This window comes from Macaca mulatta, chromosome 11, assembly GCF_049350105.2.
Source record: "Macaca mulatta isolate MMU2019108-1 chromosome 11, T2T-MMU8v2.0, whole genome shotgun sequence".
Taxonomy (NCBI): domain Eukaryota; kingdom Metazoa; phylum Chordata; class Mammalia; order Primates; family Cercopithecidae; genus Macaca; species Macaca mulatta.
The window spans coordinates 133,640,807-133,660,822 of record NC_133416.1 but is presented as its reverse complement, the minus strand read 5'-3'; the positions used below and the strand labels follow the sequence as shown (position 1 = coordinate 133,660,822).

The window sequence follows — 20,016 nt, the reverse complement described above, 5'->3', positions numbered from 1 at the left end:
CACAGCAGTTAATTACGTGTGGATGGTAAGGTGCTTAACTCCTTTTAACTTTTCATTTTGAGGTAACTATAGATTTGCAGGAAGTTGAAAAAATAATAGAGAGGTCTCCGTGTGCCTTCACCAAGTTCCCCCATGGTGGTTACATCTTACGAAGCTGTGGTATAGTATCAACACCAGGAAACTGGCATTGCCACAATGTGTGTACATAGTGCTATACCATTTTATCACGTGTAGACTCTGTTTCCCAGCACCATAAATTTGTCATTTCAATAAACTGTATATATGTGGAATCAAGTATGGCATTTTGACAGTGGCTTTTTTTCCCCCACTCAGCATAATGCCCTTGAGATACATTGGAGTTGCTATGTCTGTCAGCAGTCCATTTCTTTTCATTGCCGAGTCACATTACATGAGATTTAACCATTTGCCTATTGAAGGAGTTGCTTTCAGTTTTTGGCTATGATAAATAAAGCAGCCATGAACATTCATGATAGTTTTTTTTTTTCTTTTTTTTTTTTTTTGGTGTGGATATAAATTACCTCTGTGACAAACACCCAGGGGTGCAACTGCTGGTTTGCACAGTAAGTGCATTGAAATTTTTATGAAATTGTCAAACTGTTTTCCAGAGTGGCCATAGTATTTTACATTTCCACCAACAATGTACCAGAGATCCAGTTTCCAACATTCTTACCAAGCATTTGGTATTTTATGTTTTCGTTATTCTAACAGATGTGTTATTTTTCATCTCATATTGGTCTTAATTTGCATCTCATGAATGGCTAGTGATGTTGAACATATTTTCATATACTTACTTGTCATCCATATTCTTCAATAAAATGCCTTTTCTTATATTTTCTACTTACACTGGCTTTTTACTGTTGACTTTTCTATCAGATATGTGGTTTGCCAACATCTTATCCTAGTGTATCATTTGTCTTTTCATCTTCTTAATGGGCCCTTACATAGAGCAAACATTTTTACAATGATGGAATCCAGTGTATCTTTTTTCTTCTATGAATCATGCTTCAGTGTCATGTTTAATAAATGTTCACCAAGTCTTAGGTCGCAATGATTTTCTGCATTTCCTTTTAAAATTATATTGCTTTATACAATGATACATTCTGAGTTATTTTTTGTATAAGGTGTGACGTTTAGGCCAACTTTTTTTTCTTTTTTTTTTTTTTTTGCCTTTGGATGTCCAATGGCTCAATACATTGAAAAATACTGCTTGTTTGTTTTTTTAATTAAGACACGATATACCTCTGCTAAATAATTTTCTTCCCGACAATTTTTTGAGTATGCCACTGCTGCCCTGCTCTATTAAGTGAGATTTTCCCAGGTCTTCACTTGCTAACACTGCATCTCAACAAATAAAATGAGTACGTGTTATTGTCAGCTTTTTCAAAAAATTAAAAAAAAATTGGGATGTAAAAATAACTTTCCCTTACACTCTCTGCATGCATTCTACCATTCTGCTAGTATTCTCATTTCTATAAAGGAAAATGACATTTTTTTTTCTCTCCTGCACTGATAACACATGGTCTGTCTGGCATGTAAAAGTCCTCTCTTTTTACTGAAATAATTTCCGCCCTCTCTTCCTTTAAATCCACAAGATAGAGTGTGTACATGTACATGCACATAATTTCGTCTTCAGTATTAAGACAAAGCCTCCCTGAAATTAGAAACTTAATTTTTTTTTCTCATTTTGAATATGCATGTCTCTAATACTGAGCAGACTCTTACCCTCTTCATGCCTCCTACCACTGGCTGACCACAGGACAGTTTCCTCAGGATGAATGAATTAATGATGAAATGCTGGTGATTGTTATGGGGGCACTGACCACCACATCTTCATGTCTGACTGCCTTGGATAGTTGTCCTTATAACAACATTATCTCCAACCACAGCTCACTGAGCTAAGAATGTTCCTGGTCTTTATGAAAGCCAAGGGCACCTCTTCCCTGCAAGCTGGACATGGTTTTATCCAGGCTCTCTTTTCCTAGCTGGATGGCATTGTCTGTCCTAACATTACTGACAGCACAGTGACAATGTGGTTGTCTGTAGAATAAAGCCTTCAAGACTTCATTCTGACTGGTCCAAAGACATCTCCAAGCAACCACTGTGGGGGCAATGAATCATCTGGACAGGGGCTCCAATTCCTCAACACAAACAGCTCAAGGCAGCTCTTCACACTTTTCTGATATCTCTGAAAAACAGAATTTTTTCCATGGTGCCATTGTGCCAGTTCCTTTGCACAATGCAAAGTAGAATCTGTATTTTAGCTCAGCTCAAAAGAGATTTTATCTCTTATGATATGGATTCAGGAAGATTGTGTCTCTTATGATGTGGACTTTTGGCTTCCTATAGAAAACTAAACTTGCTTGTTTGCCCTAAAAAGCTTAAAGTTGACGTTAATCTCAGAGATACAACTTTTATTTTTCAAAAGAGAAAAAAAAAGCAGAAAAATGTGGCTAGCATTTATTATCCGCAGCAAATTAATATAAATAACAACTCTAGATTGTGAATTTTAGTTTCTCATAAAATCCTGCATTCTTTCAGAGGAAAAGAGGTCTCTTCACTGATGTTTTGACAGATCACAAGTAGATGGGTTCATAGTGACAAAAATCTTTGTGTACTCTGACTTCTTTTGTCTTTTATCATCAAATGTGATAGGGAAGGAAAGAAGGAAAACCATGAAGAAAGTATTATGAATGGGTTACTTGGAAGCTGAGTTAGGTCAACATGCAGCTTACAAATGAGGTAGAGAGATTCCAAATATATTTCATTAGAAATATCATATTTTTCTGTGATCAGCCAGGAGATAAGTCTCCATGGTTGGTTAGCCCCATAGAAGGCCAGCATGCTACACAGGAGCGACATTTGCATGCATCACAATTTGCGTGTGTTTAAAATGTATTTGAATGGCTGTCTCCCTCCTCTTCTCTTATTCAGAGTTTGCTTTTTGTGAGCATCCAGGACCGCCAGCTCACACATTTCCTCTTTAAACTCTTACACTCCCTCCCTATCCTTAAGTAAATCTGTCTGCCAATCCAGTCTCTGTCCACTGAGGCACCTTAACCCTGGGGCCACCGAGCTGGGATCCATTAAAGTCCAGGCAGACTAAGGCTCTGGGTAAAGGCCAGCCCAGCTTGGTCACAGAAATTAATTCCAGGATCCTCATGTGACCCACAGGGAACAGAGGGAACATGCTCTAAGAAGGAAACTTTTATTTCTTTTCTTTAAGGGACAGGGTCTTGCTCTGTCACCCAGGCTGGAGTGCAGTGGCGTGATCTTGGATCACTGCAGCCTCGAACTTCTGGGCTCCAGCGATCCTCCCACCTCAGCCTCCCAAATGGCTGGGGCAACAGGCATGTGCCACCACATCCAACTAAGGAATCTTTTTGTTAACGAAAGAAGCTGAGAGACCAAGAACTCAGTAGGTGCCTCAATTATTCACACATGTCTGCACTAGAACCAGTGAGAACCCACCTGGAAGTCAAGACCTTCTCATAACCTGTGACATTGAAAGGTGGCTATTCCAGGAGCACAGGCATTTCCTGTGGCACCACCTTGGATTTCATCCAGGACCCTGGGCTTCTGCAGAAGCCCCATCCCTGAACTTTCACTTGTATCTTATTGGGCAGATCGCTAGCACATGATCACACAAAGGTCACGGGGAAATGTTTTTTTTTTTTTTTTTTTTTTTTAAGCTAAGCACATTATACCGCAAACATAACCTGGATTCTGTAGATAAGAAGAGGGGAGAATGGTCACAGGCCGGTCAAGTATTGGCCACATGAATAAAGAACCCTATAAGGAGGTAGGGATAAAAATACTTTTTTAAAATGAAGAGTTTAAAATAATCCCCCCTTTAGGAGCAAGGCTAGAAATGGGGAGCAACGGAAAAGAACAATTGCATTTTTTGTTGCATGCAAAAAAAATGATCACTAAAGTTTGATTTCTGGATCACTGAAGTTTGATTATAAATTACATATAGTCCCATGAGCTGAGAGAAGTCAGCAATACTTCCACTCAAGTGCATTTCCTTACTCTGTTCCCATGTGAAAACTGCACTTTGCATATTTGTTCTGACTCTGCAGTGACTTCCTCTTACCTGGGCTCCTGAATGACTTGAAATCCACTCTCTGTAAGGTGTATAACTTCTTTCTATACAGTCTTTTTGAATAAGAATATACATTTGCATTGGGAGTAGGAGGTGGATTTAGAGTAGTTATGAAGAAAATATTTTACCAAGACAAGAATGGCTTTAAACACTTAATTCAAAGAAAAGTAAACCAACTAAGGTCAGAGACATGTGTGTTCATTCTAGGCACACACATATATTCAAATGAAACCAGAGAAAGATACCCCCTACCACCACGATCACAGCCCTGCTTACCAGAAGCATTTGTGAGGACAGGACACTACATTTCCTGGAGTGTTCAGGGGTGGGTGGAGGGGAAACCTGCACCATTTTAAAAGCATAGAGAGCAATATTTGTAAAGAACTGAGTCTGTTGAGCTATCTGGGAGCCTGTAGTCTCAAGAAAGGTAGATTTTCCTAGGATTCCAGGCTGTGTTTAATAATTTCTAAAATGCAAATGCAACTGTTTAACATCAGTTGGCAGCAAGTTTCTATCCATGTGTTTCCAGCTAAGCTTTAAGAGTCTCAGGAAGGAGAGTGGAAGGAAAGAGCAGATGATTCCCATTGAGGAGGATTTGGCTTTTACCATCAGGCACAAGGGACTGGAATCTAACCTGAAGCCCAGCAGCAAGAAGCAGTAGGTGCAGAGGGGCTGTGTACCCAGCCAACCCAGTGAGTATAACCCACTGGGCGGCAAGCAAAAGACATTCTAGCTTTTTCTTCCTAGGACCTCAGCAGTTGCTGTAGGCTCTGCCACCTTTCTGGTCAAGCTGAGGTATCTCTCCTTGCCTGCCCTGTGGTCACCACTCCTATGCCAGGTGGGAAAGGCTCCTGGTGCCAGCTGTTCCCAAATAACTCAGAGACTGCCTGTCCCACGCTCCCTGCCTAGTCTGCACTACCACCCCGACCCCACTTGCACATCATAAAAATGGCAATAGTCATCATGCCAGCTGGTCTCATAGTAAATGCTTCAGGAACTATGCTAGGTGCCCACCTTGCCCATTAAATTCCCTCCTCTCCAAGAGGCCATGAACTCCCATATGGAGACGACAGGACTCCTGGGAAGCCCAGGTAGGTTCCACAGACTCATACCCAACGCCCCCAGACACCAGCGTCTCTGAGCTCCACAGTCCCTACCTGCAACCTCCAAATCACACCGGACTGAATTTGGCACTTAGGAGGAGTCGCAGATTTCCGCCAAGCTGCGTTGTGAGGGCGCGTTCCTCCTTGGTTGGAGAGAAGATGCTCAGAAAGCCGGACTCTCGGCCTGGGCACCCCAGTCCCAGTTTGAAAAATTGAAAGTCGAGTCGGGATGGGAGGTGGGATGCGACCCTATGCTTTGGGCAAAGGAGATGCACATAACCGGGCCCCACTTCCTGGATCTTGGGTGCCACGCTGTGTCTCAGTTTGGAGTGGAGGACAATAAACATTATGCCTCAGCCATTCTTCCTCTCACTTCCCGACAGTATCTGGCCTGATTCCAATGCTTCAGGTGGTTCCAGGTTGAGTATCTGAAGATCTCAGAATGGCCACATTTGCCCCCACTCTCCTACCTGGTTGCTAGCAGGGTCCGCCCAGTGGTGGGAGGAACGACTCCACGCCCCAAATTAGGCGCTCCTGGTGGCACCGGCGTCCTTTCCGGATCTCCCCAACAACTCAAGTTCAAGCTCCCTCCGACCCCAGCGTCCCGGGAGAAAGACGCCCACTCCTGTCTTACCTTTGCCGGGCACCGTGCTCAGCAAGCAGCTCTGAGCCCAGCACGGCCAGGGGACCACACCCTCGGAGCGCCTCCAGCATCTCCGCCGCTCCTGTGCCGGGCCACGGCCCACGCCCCGGCAGCCGAGTCTGCCGCTCCAGGTTGCGTCTCCAAAGGTCGCTACCCGCCCCTGCAGAGTCCTGGCCGCGCTGACTCGCGCTCTGGTGGCTGGCGCTGCGACCAGGACAACTCTTCCCCAGACCCCGCGGCCACTCTGCCACGCCCGAAACTCAAGCCGCGCCCAGCCCACCTGCGCTTTGCTCCCAGCTGCGCCCCGCCCCAGACGCAGGCGGAGAAAGTGCGCCCCCGCTAGCGGGAAGAGGCGAGCCTGGGAGAGTCCCGCTAGGTCCCGAGAGAAAGGCTGGAGGTAGAGCCGGGCGGCTCCTGCAAGCGTCCGGGAATTCGCTTCTGTCCTCCCTAAACTCAACTGTAACTGCCTCTGGCCTTCGCTGTCTGCGGCGCAGTCCTGGAGAGTTCCGGCGCGGATCCACGCCTCACTGCGCCCGAGGCTGGAAGGCGCGCTCTTCCTGGGACGTGCGGATGCCTGGAATTCGAAATTTGAGCTGAGTATTTAAGAGCGTTTTGTTTTGTTTTGTTTTGTGTTTTGTTGTTGTTGTTGTTGTTTCTTTTTGGACGAGTCTCGCTCTGTCGTCCAGGCTGGAGTGCAGTGGCGCGATCTCGACTCAGGCAACCTCCGCCTCCTGGATTCAAACGATTCTGATTCTACTGCCTCAGCCTCCTGAGTAGCTGGGACTACAGGCACCCGCCACCACACCCGGCTAATTTTTTTATTTTTAGTAGAGACGGGGTTTCACCGTGTTGGTCAGGATGGTCTCGATCTCTTGACTTCGTTATCCGCCCGCCTCGGCCTCCCAAAGTGCTGGGATTATAGGCATGAGCCACCGCGCCCGGCCAGGAGTTCTTAAATAAAAGTTTCTTCAAGAAAGGGACTGGAGAGTGGGAATGGAATAAACAGTAATTCTTCTTGACTGCAGGAGGTAGAATGCAGCAGAGAAACTTCTTCAACCAAAAAGATTAACTGTAAAATATTGATTCTTACAGTTTTAGATGATAGCAGAAAATGATTTTTTAATGAATTATGCAAATCTCTCAGTTCTCCACTACAGATGGTCACTCCATAGCTCCACTACAGATGGCCATTACCACTACACTTTAGTGTCAGGGACGATTATTTTTGCAGCCCAAGAGACTGGAGAATTTTTCTTTTTATGTCAAGCTAGCCTCTCAAGATGAGTGAGAATTAAAACATTCCATTGTTACTGGCTGAGGGATTGGGACATGCTAGGCCTTCTCCTACTCCTGTTTAAAATAATAAAAATAATTTTAGAAGCCAGGAAATTCTCCAGCTCCTGATCTACTTTCTCTTAGCAGTTCCACCACTGGCAGCTGGCCTCTCCACCGCCCCCGCCCCACCCCCGCTCCGCCACACACCTTTCCACACAGAGGAGCCAAACACAAGTCCTGGACCAAAAATACTGTGAGGAAATCGTCAGGGAAGTCCCAGCCTGGCTGATGTCACATAGGCAAGGAGTCCTGGCTGAGAGAGGCTTCCTTTACTTTCTCTGTCCCTACCTAATCTCACTCCCTCATGTGTGACTAAAGAGAACACTATTTACTCACTGTTTGTGGGCAATGCACTTTCTATGATTTTGTTTATTTAGTTAGTTATTTGCTTACAGACTGTCCTGGATGCCTCTATCTGCCCCTACTCCCCATCCAAAATGTAACCTCCATGTGTTTGACTTAAGTGCTCATCCCTGAATTCTCAGAACCTCAAACAGTGCCCGGCACAGTGTATCCAATCAAACAGTTATCAAAGGAATGGATCTTGCGTATATGCAAATTATCATGACCCATTTTACCAACGAGGGAACCTAGATTGAGAAATGGTAAGAGAAGATCAGCTAGTGGTAATAATGATGATGACGATGAAAATATTTACTGAATGCTTGCTTTGAGTAGGGCATTATCCTAAATGTAACACTTGGCTTAAATCATCATGTTATAGGAAAGGGGGCCCCATCCAGATGCCAAGAGAGGGTTCTTGGATCTCACACAAGAATTCAGGGAGAGTCCACAGTGCAAAGCAAAAGCAAGTTTATTAAGAAAGTTAAGTGTTGAAAGAACAGCTACTGCATAGACAGAGTAAGACATTCCCAAAAGTAAGAGAAGAAACATGTCCACCCTAGTTGCAATACTTGTTTATATACAGGATTTAAAAAGATCGTGGGGAGATGTGCTCTGCTACAAGGGTTTATGATAAAGGATTAATTTTTTAATTACTATATTTTGCAAGATAGACATTATGATTTTTAAAGCAAAATTAGCAAAATGTTTCTGTTCTCAAGACATTGGGATATCAGGACTCTCAAGTCTGGGTCTGTTTAATAAATGTTATCAATCTGTTCCCTTAACTGTATATATCTAGAAGCTAGGCATACCTAACTTCCTGGGAATGCAGGCCAGGAAGCCCGAGCCTCATTTTCTTAGCCCTCACTCAAGATGGAGTTGCTCTGGTTTGAACGCCTCTGACAATAAGTCTTCATAAACAGCCATGGGTATACGCTGTTATTATACCTATTTCACAGGCAAGAAAGGAAGTGTAGTAACTTGCAATGCCACACTGCTAGTACATGGTGGAGCTGGAATTCAAATGCAGGTGTTCCGCCTTCAGAGTCCACATCTGTTACTCCTTCACTAGACTCATTTGTGCTAGGAAGTGTCTGGAATTCATGACCCTCCCTTACACCAGGTATCTTGATGATCTGTGTTGCCCATCACTTCCAGGTCATCCTTCTGTGTCAGGTCTTGCCCACTAGACTTTTCTACTTCAAGTCAAAGGAGGAGAAGCATTGATTGATCACTTCTACTGCACAGTGCAGAAATGCACACAGAACCATCTCCTCTCAGGGCTGAGATCTACACTGAAGTTATCCTCTGAAATGTCAAGCTACCCAAAGGGAATTATTTTTTTCTTTCTTTTTTTTTTTTTTTTTTTTGAGATGGCGTTTCACTCTTGTTGCCCAGGCTAAGGTGCAATGGCACGATCTCAACTCACTGCAGCCTCTGCCTCCCAGGTTCAAGAGATTCTTCTGCCTCAGCCTTTAGCCCAGCTTCCCTGGCAGCTTTTGCCCTGTGTTATTAACTTCTCTGATTGATATCCAAATGCCTATTCTTGTCATTTAGCCTGGTCCCCTCCTGGCCACTGCATGAAGCACTGGTTTTGGCAGAAAATCTGCAGTCTGGAGTGTTCACCCACCACATTCCACTCTGGGCTCAAGATCATAAAACCATCCATTTAGTGCCAACATTAGCATGATAATGCTCAGATTCTGTTACAAATGCAATTAATTCATCACATAGCCATTTCCTTTATTCGATTTTCACACATTACGATAAGAGCTAACACTCAGGTGGCCCTTCATATGAGCTGGCTTTGCATGTATTGAGTTCATTTAATCCTCACAGCACCCCTATGAGGTTACCATTTTTATTATTCCTTTTTAAAGGTGAGAGATGGACATGAAGGAGTTAAGGTTTCTAAAAATAGTAATTGGAAGACATAAAATTCAAACTCAGGCAATTTGGCTATATTTCAAACCATATCACTAGTCCGCCTCCCTGTGTGCTCTCCTAAAAATATGACACCCAAACTCAGTTTATCAAAAAACACCACGTTTTGGTAAACTCTCTTTTCTTTCACAAAACCACATTTAATGCGCTTCATTCCAGCAGGATCATAGTACTCTGTTGAGATGGGTTTGTTTTGCACTTAATTTATGATATTATTAAGTGTAACTCACAGAGAACACAACATTTGGGGTGGAAACACAAAAAGGATTGTGTTATGAAAGAACTAATTAACCCCACATGACTCAAGGCCAGAGTGGTCACTCAGCAGTCATTTTTCATCGCCGCAGTGGTAGTGACAGCAGAATTGGCTCACATGGTCTCTGTAATAACAAACTAGACAGAATAATCCTCGTTTACTGTTTCTTCTTTCTTTATCTCTGGAGCTTTGTTTCTACCATCCCCAGCGCTAGTCTCCCACCATGCCACCACATGGCTGTGCCTACACATCCTCCTGAAAACGCTCCTATTCTCAGAGGCCAGAGCCAATCTGTTGCTTACAATCCACGAAGCAAAAATTGCACTAGGCAAAATTAAACAGACTTGTTTAATGCACGACTTGTGCAATAGGAGAGAAGGGCCAGAACTTAGACTGGGCTCAACTCAGCTAAAACAAAGGTTGTAAGGATTTTTAAATATGAGAGTAAGGGGGAAAACACAGGCCATCTGTGTTAGCTCTTTGATTGATTTAAAAAAATTTTTTTTAAATTTTTTTTTTTAATCAAAGAGCAAACTTTCTCCTGTCTTTGTAACAGGAGTGAGTTTTACAGCTTAGAGCAAGATTCCCACCCAAGCTAGGATACTTTCCTCCCACAAAGACTAGGAGATGGGACTTTATCTTCCTGGATGATCCTATTTCTAATCAATGGTTCCCAGGTCCTTGAGAAAGATATTCCTGGGTTATAAAACTGGCAGGAGACTTTATAAAAGATTTACATCTCAAAGGGGCAGAAAAAGAACGTACATTTGCACGTTTTCCAAAGTAAATGCTCTATAGAAAGGGAGGGAAGGGGCCTCTGTTATTGGGCCACCTGGGTTCTGTAAGGTCTGGGTGAGAGGAAAAAAGCCTAGAGTCAGGACGGTCTGGATAAGGTTTAATCAAGTTGAGAAGGACATTAACGCTCTCTAGATTACAGCGGACAACATGGAACACAGCCGTGATAACTAGATGAGGTTCTAGGACCTGAGCCAGGGTTAAATCTTAAAGTGTTAATCTGTGTGTTTTTAGAAATATTTCCTTTTTGTTCTGTTTCTTACATGTATTTCAGAAGGCATCTTTCCCTCCCACACCACACACAGAAGAGGAAATAAACACTCAAAAAAAAAAACATATATTGGAGACAGAAAATTCCAGATGCCTGTTGGTGGAGTGGCTTTTTTGATTCCAAAGACAAGAAATAGGAGAGCTGGAGGAGCAGGGAGTTGCAAGGAAGAGGAGAGACTAAGAGGAGAAGGGAAAGCAACGAAGAGGCTAGGAGGGCCCCAGGGGTAGAAGAAGCCCCTAACGCAGCGGCAGCATGTAAGCTACTCAATGCTGAGCTATCCTTGATGCCATCCCTTCTGCCCCATAGTCCTGTGACCTGTGGATGTTTTCTCACCAGCAGTCTCATACAGAGACAAGTGCTGTCAACAGAGGACTGAAGAGTTTAGATACCTTTGGAGGTTTGGGGATGTGAACAGAAAACTTTTCCAGGCAAAAGAGCTGATGCCTATAATCCCAGCATTTTGGGAGGCTGAGGTGTATTGCTGGAACCCAGGAGTTTGAGACCCACCTGGGCAACATAGCAAGACCCCAAATCTACAAACATAAAATAAATAGCTGAGTGTGGTGACATGTGCCTGTATTCCCAGCACTTTGGGGGGCCAAGGCAGGAGGATCACTTGGGGCCAGGAGTTCAAGACCAGCGCAGTCAACATAGCAAGCCACCATCTCTACCAAAATAGAATTTCAAACTTAGCCAGGCATAGTGCGTTGTATGCCTGTAGTCCCAGCTACTTGTGAGACTGAGGCAGGATCCCTTGAGCCAAGGAGATTGAGGCTGCCGTGAGCTCACTCAAGCCACTGCACTCCAGCCTGGAAAACAGAGAAAGCCTGTCAAAAAGAAGAAAAAAAAGGCAACTTTGCTTTCTGACCAAAGTGGAAATTCTAGACTAAACTGAGTAGAACTGGTCACAACTCCACTGTTACTTCTGCATTCTTGGGCTAGACTTCGCCCACTCAAAAACAATAATGATGTCACTTGCTGTGGTTGTTTTAAAATTCAATGTTAAAAGGACACGTGCAAGTTTGTAGAAAAGTTCATAGTGCTGTTCAAATATAACATCTGTACTAAGAAAATACTTAAAAAATAAAACCTTGGTACCTAGACATAACAGAGATGTTCTGAGAAGATCATGCTGAGTTTTGTGAACATGTGAGATACTCTCCTAATTAAAAGCAACCATTAATTGATCTTTAAGTCTGTTTACTCCAGTTGGTCAAACACTTTTCATAAAATCCTACTCAATTTTCAGCAAACCCTCTGGTTATACAGTAAATCAACATCCAAGTTTGTAATTACTGCAGCCTGGGTTAAGTAATTTTTACTGGGTGAGAATTTTAATTAATGAAAACAATTCAAAATGTGTGTCAGTATCTTAGGATAGTGGTAATCCTGGGCTATCAAGTGTGGGATTTCTGGGAGGTCAGGTGGTATAAAACAGATGGTGGGAAATGAGGCAGGTGGATTAGCATCATTATTGAAACCAGCAATAATGTTAAATACAACCAAAATTGGCATAATAACTTTCAAGCATGATTACAGCTTTATCCTCACATCTCCAACATGGAAATACAACACACAAAAATTACACTTACCAACCCTTAAATTTTTCAGTTGACATGACAGATGTTAAATATCCTCCTCTCATGTGATGCTAAGACCTTGGCTACTTTATTACTTATACCTTGTTTCATAATATAGTACCCCAAAAGTCTCATCTCATTACAGCATTACAACATCAACTCCAAGTCCAGAATCTCACCACCTCTGTCAGATAATGATGCATGGCTCCCTACATGTAGTTCCTTAAATAAAGCTATTTGTATGCAGTTTCTCTCAATTTTAAGGCTTTGGGAACTAAATACATAACTTGTGTTCCTGCCCCCATGCACCCAACGCACAAAGCTTAAACAAGTATAGAATAATCATTGCAGACACCCTTGCTTAAAAAGGAAGGAAAATGAGATCCGTAGGAGAGTAACTGTTCCGTAACAACTCTGAAATACAAGCAGAGGTATATTGGGAGTTTCGTGATTGGGGCCCAAGACCTGGGAATAATTCTCTATGGCTCCCAGCTCCAATCCCGGAATGGAGAAATTGCTAAAGAAAGCATGGGTTTGTAGCTGAGTTGTTTTCTTAGCTTGCTTTCTACCTGTAGAATTTTGGGGATAAAAATGCTGTATTTTATTTGATGTTCAAGATGGTCATATTTGGGCTAATATGATTTTCTCAAACTCTTGTGGAACCCCTGTGAATCACATTGGTGTTCACTCCATTAAACAAAAGATACCATCATGACAGTATCTTTTTTTTTTTTTTTTTTTTTGAGATGCATTTTCACTCTCGTTGCCTAGGCTGGAGTGCAATGGCATGATCTCGGCTCACTGCACCCTCCGCCACCCAGGTTCAAGCAATTCTCCCACCTCAGCCTCCTGAGTAGCTGGGATTACAGGTGCCCACCATCATGCCTGGCTAATTTTGTATTTTTAATAGAGACAGGTTTCACCATGTTGGCCAGGCTGGTCTTAAACTCCTGACCTCAGATGATCCATCTGCCTCGGCCTCCCAAAGTGCTGGGATTACAGGAGCGAGCCACTGTGCCTGGCAGAAAGTCTTTTATATAAGATGTAATCTCATAAATTTCATAGACGCTTACTTGTGTAATAGGCAGACTCTAAATTTTTCTAATGGGCCTTTTGTGTGATGGAATAATGCTCTAATTTACCACCTATGAACTTTCTAAGGTCTTCACAAATGTTCTTATGGTCAAATCCTCAGTTTCAACTCAAGAAAATATTTTTTTGCTAGTGCTTTGAATTTCTTCCTTGCTTGAGAGCCATTTCCTAAGTTTTGCAATCAGAATTAATGTTTGCAATTAGAAGAGACTGAGAATTTTAAACATTACTGAGCTCCGGCTTTTATTTTTTAAAGGCCTTCCCTCATTTTGTCTCTTTCTTCACCCATTTGACAATAATTAGCACCTTCAACATTTTGCTTGGGAATCCCCTTAGCTAGATCACCAAGTTGATCAGGCACATTTTCTACTTTCCACATTGTCGCAGGTGTCAGTTTTGCTAAGTTTCTGCCACAACATAACAAAAATTCCCCTGTTCTGCTTTCTAATAGCATGTTCCTCGCTAACTTCTAAATTCCCAGAGCCCAGAACCACAAGACGACAATTAATTCAAGGCAACCTAAGCCTTCGCTTATATACTCCTCAAAATCGTCTCAGCCTCTGCCAGCTGCTTGGTTCCAAGCAATGCTCATATTCTTATATTCATGATTATCACCTCATTTCCAGGACCTAACGTATTAATTTTTTTATCACTTCATGAAAAACTTACCTAACATCATAACGGCTTAAGGAAACAACCATTTGTTATTGTATCATTTCGACGGGACACTTTAACCGGTTGCCTATGGCCCGAGATCTTCAACAAGGCTGCAATCAAGTTGTTGCTCAGAGCTGCAGTCATCCCAAGACTTGATTGGATGATATCTGCTCTTTCACTCACTTGCTCTGAGAAAATCAAGCTGCCATGTGCTAACCTGCCCAATAAAGAATCCCATGTTGCAAGAAAATGATGCCTCTGGCCAACAAGCATGAGGACTTGCCGATAGCCATGTGTAATTACAAGTTGGCTGGAAGCAGAGTTTGAAATCATATTTGGAGGAAGATATATTGGTTTGGGCACCGGAAAGAAGTTAGGCTACCTGAGATTTTGTAACAAATGAAAAGCAAACAAAAGGGCACTGTGAAATGAGATAAAAACATAAGTAGGGGAGTAACTGAGGTCTTCATGTAGACGTCCCAGAGCTGCCATCAATCAAGCCTGTCCCCATGCCAGGGCTGGGGCCTATGCTGGTTAGAGGCTTGGGCTCCTCCCACATTACAGAAACACATGGAAGCTATAAAATAACCTTCCTCTAAGCGCTTATCAATTAGGGTCCCAGGAGAAAACAATGCATGCTTAAATTGGGTAACTTGAAGACAGTTAAAGAGATTGATTCAAAAGCAGAATAAGGCCAGGCGTGGTGGCTCACACCTGTAATCCCAGGAGTTTGGAAGGTCAAGGCGGGTGGATCACCTGAAGTCAGGAGTTCAAGACCAGCCTAACCAACATGGAGGAACCCCATCTCTACTAAAATTACAAAATTAGCCAGGCATGGTGGTGCATGCCTGTAATCCCAGCTAGTCAGGAGGCTGAGGCTGAGACAGGAGAATTGCTTGAACCCAGGAGGCAGAGGTTGCAGTGAGCCAAGATCGTGCCATTGCACTCCAGCCTGAGCAACACAGCGAGACTCCATCTCAAAACAACAAACAACAACAACAAAAACAACAAAAAGCAGAATAAGTATTTAATATGGTGAAATAAGAACAGCAGATCAGGGGCTAGTAAGAATGAGAAGGTTATATATCTCCTGTTCCTCAAGAGAAAAGGAAGGGAATGGTTTCTAGAACCAGGAAAGGGGGGTTCTAGAAAGGTTTCTACAACCAGGAAAGGGGGGCTGTTTGACAGAAGCCATGACCTTTGGTAAGAGGACACAGAATATCTCCAGTGACCTAAAGGGACAGAACTAGGGAAAGCGACATCCAACCTTGTTCTTCCCACTCGCCAATCTCCTAGAGATGTCTCTCTTGGGCCAAACCCATCAGGGAGCCAGAGGACGAGGAAACCCAGGCTATCACCCACAAAGGTCACCTCCTATGGGCACAAACAGGGTGCAGAGGGTGGAAAATTGATCTTGAAGGCAAATGGAAGATAACTAGCACTCCTTATGGCTGGTAGACACCACCTACCATAGGGAGGTAGACACAGGAACCAGAGAGATAGTGACAAGTCTATCACATTTGATAATGATAGAACTCTATCAGAGGATGTCCCTGGCCCGTGCACACAGTCAGGTATCCTAAGTGGACCTCCCACCGGAACTCTGGCCTCTCCTGACAGGCACAGGCCATGCCCATACTCTTCCCCACAAAGCTGGGGAGAGGCTCACAACTCTGAAAAGAAAGTGATGAATGGTTGTGCTGAACATGCCTAGCTCCTGATCCCAAGTTTAACTGTCATGTCAATCACTTTCTCCAAGGGCAAGGATGACAGATGCAGGGAGAACAAGATGCAAAGAGGTCCTTACTATCCTCAGCATGAATGGGGAAGAAGCTCACTACAGGAAAGCAAAACAAAACAAAGCAAAACATGATGGAAATTGAATATCCTCCCTTCAAAAGTTTACAAGGTGAAAAATCGAAATTGTATGTGGTCAAGTGTTTATTTGAAAATCATTTTCATTTCTTCCAGCACACAGGAATGTGCTTAATGTCACGGACAGCTCACACAGAGAGAGGTCTTCAGGAGTTCATGCCATTCATGTAAAAGAACATGAGATTCACACCTCCACCCTCATCACACTCTGAGGCATTCTGTCACACCTCCACCCTCATCACACTCTGAGGCATTCTGTCACACCTCCACCCTCATCACACTCTGAGGCATTCGTTCACACCTCCACCCTCATCACACTCTGAGGCATTCGTTCACACCTCCACCCTCATCACACTCTGAGGCATTCTGTCACACCTCCACCCTCAGCACACTCTGAGGCATTCATTCACACCTCCACCCTCATCACACTCTGAGGCATTCGTTCACACCTCCACCCTCATCACACTCTGAGGCATTCGTTCACACCTCCACCCTCATCACACTCTGAGGCATTCGTTCACACCTCCACCCTCATCACACTCTGAGGCATTCGTTCACACCTCCACCCTCATCACACTCTGAGGCATTCGTTCACACCTCCACCCTCATCACACTCTGAGGCATTCGTTCACACCTCCACCCTCATCACACTCTGAGGCATTCGTTCACACCTCCACCCTCATCACACTCTGAGGCATTCGTTCACACCTCCACCCTCATCACACTCTGAGGCATTCGTTCACACCTCCACCCTCATCACACTCTGAGGCATTCGTTCACACCTCCACCCTCATCACACTCTGAGGCATTCTGTCACACCTCCACCCTCATCACACTCTGAGGCATTCGTTCACACCTCCACCCTCATCACACTCTGAGGCATTCGTTCACACCTCCACCCTCATCACACTCTGAGGCATTCGTTCACACCTCCACCCTCATCACACTCTGAGGCATTCGTTCACACCTCCACCCTCATCACACTCTGAGGCATTCGTTCACACCTCCACCCTCATCACACTCTGAGGCATTCGTTCACACCTCCACCCTCATCACACTCTGAGGCATTCGTTCACACCTCCACCCTCATCACACTCTGAGGCATTCGTTCACACCTCCACCCTCATCACACTCTGAGGCATTCGTTCACACCTCCACCCTCATCACACTCTGAGGCATTCTGTCACACCTCCACCCTCATCACACTCTGAGGCATTCGTTCACACCTCCACCCTCATCACACTCTGAGGCATTCGTTCACACCTCCACCCTCATCACACTCTGAGGCATTCTGTCACACCTCCACCCTCATCACACTCTGAGGCATTCGTTCACACCTCCACCCTCATCACACTCTGAGGCATTCGTTCACACCTCCACCCTCATCACACTCTGAGGCATTCGTTCACACCTCCACCCTCATCACACTCTGAGGCATTCGTTCACACCTCCACCCTCATCGCACTCTGAGGCATTCGTTCACACCTCCACCCTCATCACACTCTGAGGCATTCGTTGAGTGGAAGAAAGAACAGAATCATCTCTCATACGAAATGTATCTCTCTCTCTTCCTTTCTCAGTAGGGAACACAAGAGTTAAATTTGTATAAGCTCAAATTTTGTTTCATGTTGTTCACCATATAATATAAATCCACTTCGGAAATAGATATGCATAGAAAAAGTCACAAAAAATGATCACAAAATGTTAACTGTGCTAGAATGGGCAGAATATATTTGCTTTCTTGGACACTCTATTAAACATTTTTGGCAATGAATATATCTTGCTTTTACAACTTAAAAATAAATTAAATAGTTCTTACTTTATTACAGTTGACTTTCTATATAGGAAGCTCGATGGAGGGTCCACTGCCACCACATTTTCCGAGATTCAGCTCTCAAAAGAGCAGTTGAAGTCCGTGTGTATACATAGAGTAAAATACAAAGGATTGTAAAATCCAACCCCCTGAAATTCCAAGGGAGATTTTGAATAGGCTGATGCTCTTGACTCTGCATGGAAGATGGTTACGATTTGCAACTTTTCTTTCCTTTAACTGATTGGGACCTCAAACTTGATTGTTTCATGAGAGACTCTAAATATACTAACTGGTTTTAAAAGATATTTTTAAAATCCATCCCAAATAATGACCTTGGAGCAATCGAATTTATAACCACAGGATGGCAGCTCCAGGCAGGTAAGACCTTAACTGCAAAGTATTTTATTACCCTAATCTTGATAATTATTTTTTTCTCAATCAATAAAGGACTCAGATTATGCAAACACATTAAAAATAAACTATACCCACTTTCTACTTGAAGTAAAAATGGAGAAAGTGAATGTATTTATTTCCCTCTTAATGTGTTCTGTCTGTTAGAGGCCTCTGCACAGGAGCCAAAAGCAGGGAAGTTTCTTGAGACGTTACCTGTTTTTGTGTTGTTGGTCAAGACCTATTAGTAGGTCATGAAACTGAATTAGTATGTTGCCATCAGCATTCAAAAATATATATATAAACTTTTAGTTTCAGCTGTGACATGTAAAGAACTTAGAAGTCTTGATTCACATTCTTACAAAAAGTAAAAGGTGAATGAAGTTAGTATCAGTAACTTTTTTCTAACCCATGAGACCTGAGGTTTCAGGGTAACATCTAACCCTGGAAAGGAAGGTGAACGGAGAGAGTCACAGCCGAGATCTGCTTACCTTGAACAGAAGACTCTGATGACATTAACCGGCATAAAGACTTAAATGGCAGTTCTGATGGTCGAGTGTGGATTGTGTGAGATTCAGAAACCGGGGTATATTATGTGGGACCGGATGCATCCTTTCATGGATTTTACTTCCAGAAATCCTTCTAGATTCTTATGGTGAAGATCAGAGAAAAAATCCTCTAATGGCTCTTGCAGTGGGAGAGGAAGAATAACCATTGTGAAATATTTCCAGGGTGTTCCCCATAACGAAGAAATTATCTTCAAGGAAAAAGAATTTGCCAGAGCTCATTCCTAATGTGGGAAGGATGTTGCTTCCACTCCAGCCCCCTAAGATCAGGAATAAGGCAAAGATGCCCCTTCTCACCACGTCTACTCCACATTGTATTTGAAGGACTGAGGTAGTAAGATAAGGAAAGGTTTTAAAAGGATATGGATTTGGAAGAAAGAAATAAAACTTTAAAACTGTATTTTCTCCCAAAGAGGACATGGTTGTCTATGAAGAAGACCCCAAAGAATCAATAACAAAACACTCTTGGAATTAACAACTAATTATAATGAGGTTGCAAGATACAAAGCTCATAGATTAATTCAATTACAGTTCTATATACCAGCGATGAAAACTTGTATTTTGAAATTAAAAACCTATTTTTGACATTAGCATCAAAAAATGAAATATTTAGGCATAAATCTAACATAATAAGTACAGCATTCATATGAGAGAAACTACAAAGCTCTGATGAAAGAAAGTAAAGAAATAATTAAATGAGGATTTTATCCATGTTCATGGATAGAAAGAAAATACGGTTAAAATGTTAGTTCTCCTGAATTTGATCTACAGATTTTTTTCAATTTCAGTCAAAATATTACTAAGGTTTTTTGTGGATATTGTTGAATTTTTTTCTAAATTCATGTAAAAAGAAAAAAACCTCAGAATAATCAACACAATATTGAAAAAGAACAAAGTCAGAGAACTAACACTACCTGACTTCAAAACTTATATAGCTACAGTAATCAAGTAGTATTAGCAAAAAACAATACTAGTAATAGGGAAATAGATAATGGAACAGAAAGTCCAGAAATAGACCCGCATAAATGTAGTGCACTGATCTTTGACTAAAAACAAATATGCAATCCTATTGAGAAAGATAGTGTTTCCAACAAATGATGCTGGAATGACTGGACATAAATATACAAAAGATGAATTCAGACATAGGCCTTATACTTTTAACAAAAATCAACTTAAAATTATTATAAACCTAAATATTAAACACACACTTTTAAATTTTTTGTAGAAA

The 20,016-nt window shown here is 42.8% G+C and overlaps 1 protein-coding gene across 1 annotated transcript in view; it reads right to left on the bottom strand.

Annotated features, from left to right (window-relative positions):
* Positions 1-13,866, bottom strand: part of LOC144332673 (uncharacterized) — a 214,059-nt gene extending 200,193 nt beyond the window's left edge. Inside the window, exons 1-3 of the mRNA XM_077953110.1 lie at positions 13,794-13,866; positions 7,700-7,794; positions 5,861-6,443 (exon numbers count right to left, since the gene is read on the bottom strand). Of these exons, the coding sequence (XP_077809236.1) occupies positions 5,861-6,443; positions 7,700-7,794; positions 13,794-13,866 (751 nt within the window). The remainder of the gene's footprint in view (positions 1-5,860; positions 6,444-7,699; positions 7,795-13,793) is intronic.
* Positions 13,867-20,016: the final 6,150 nt, after the last annotated feature.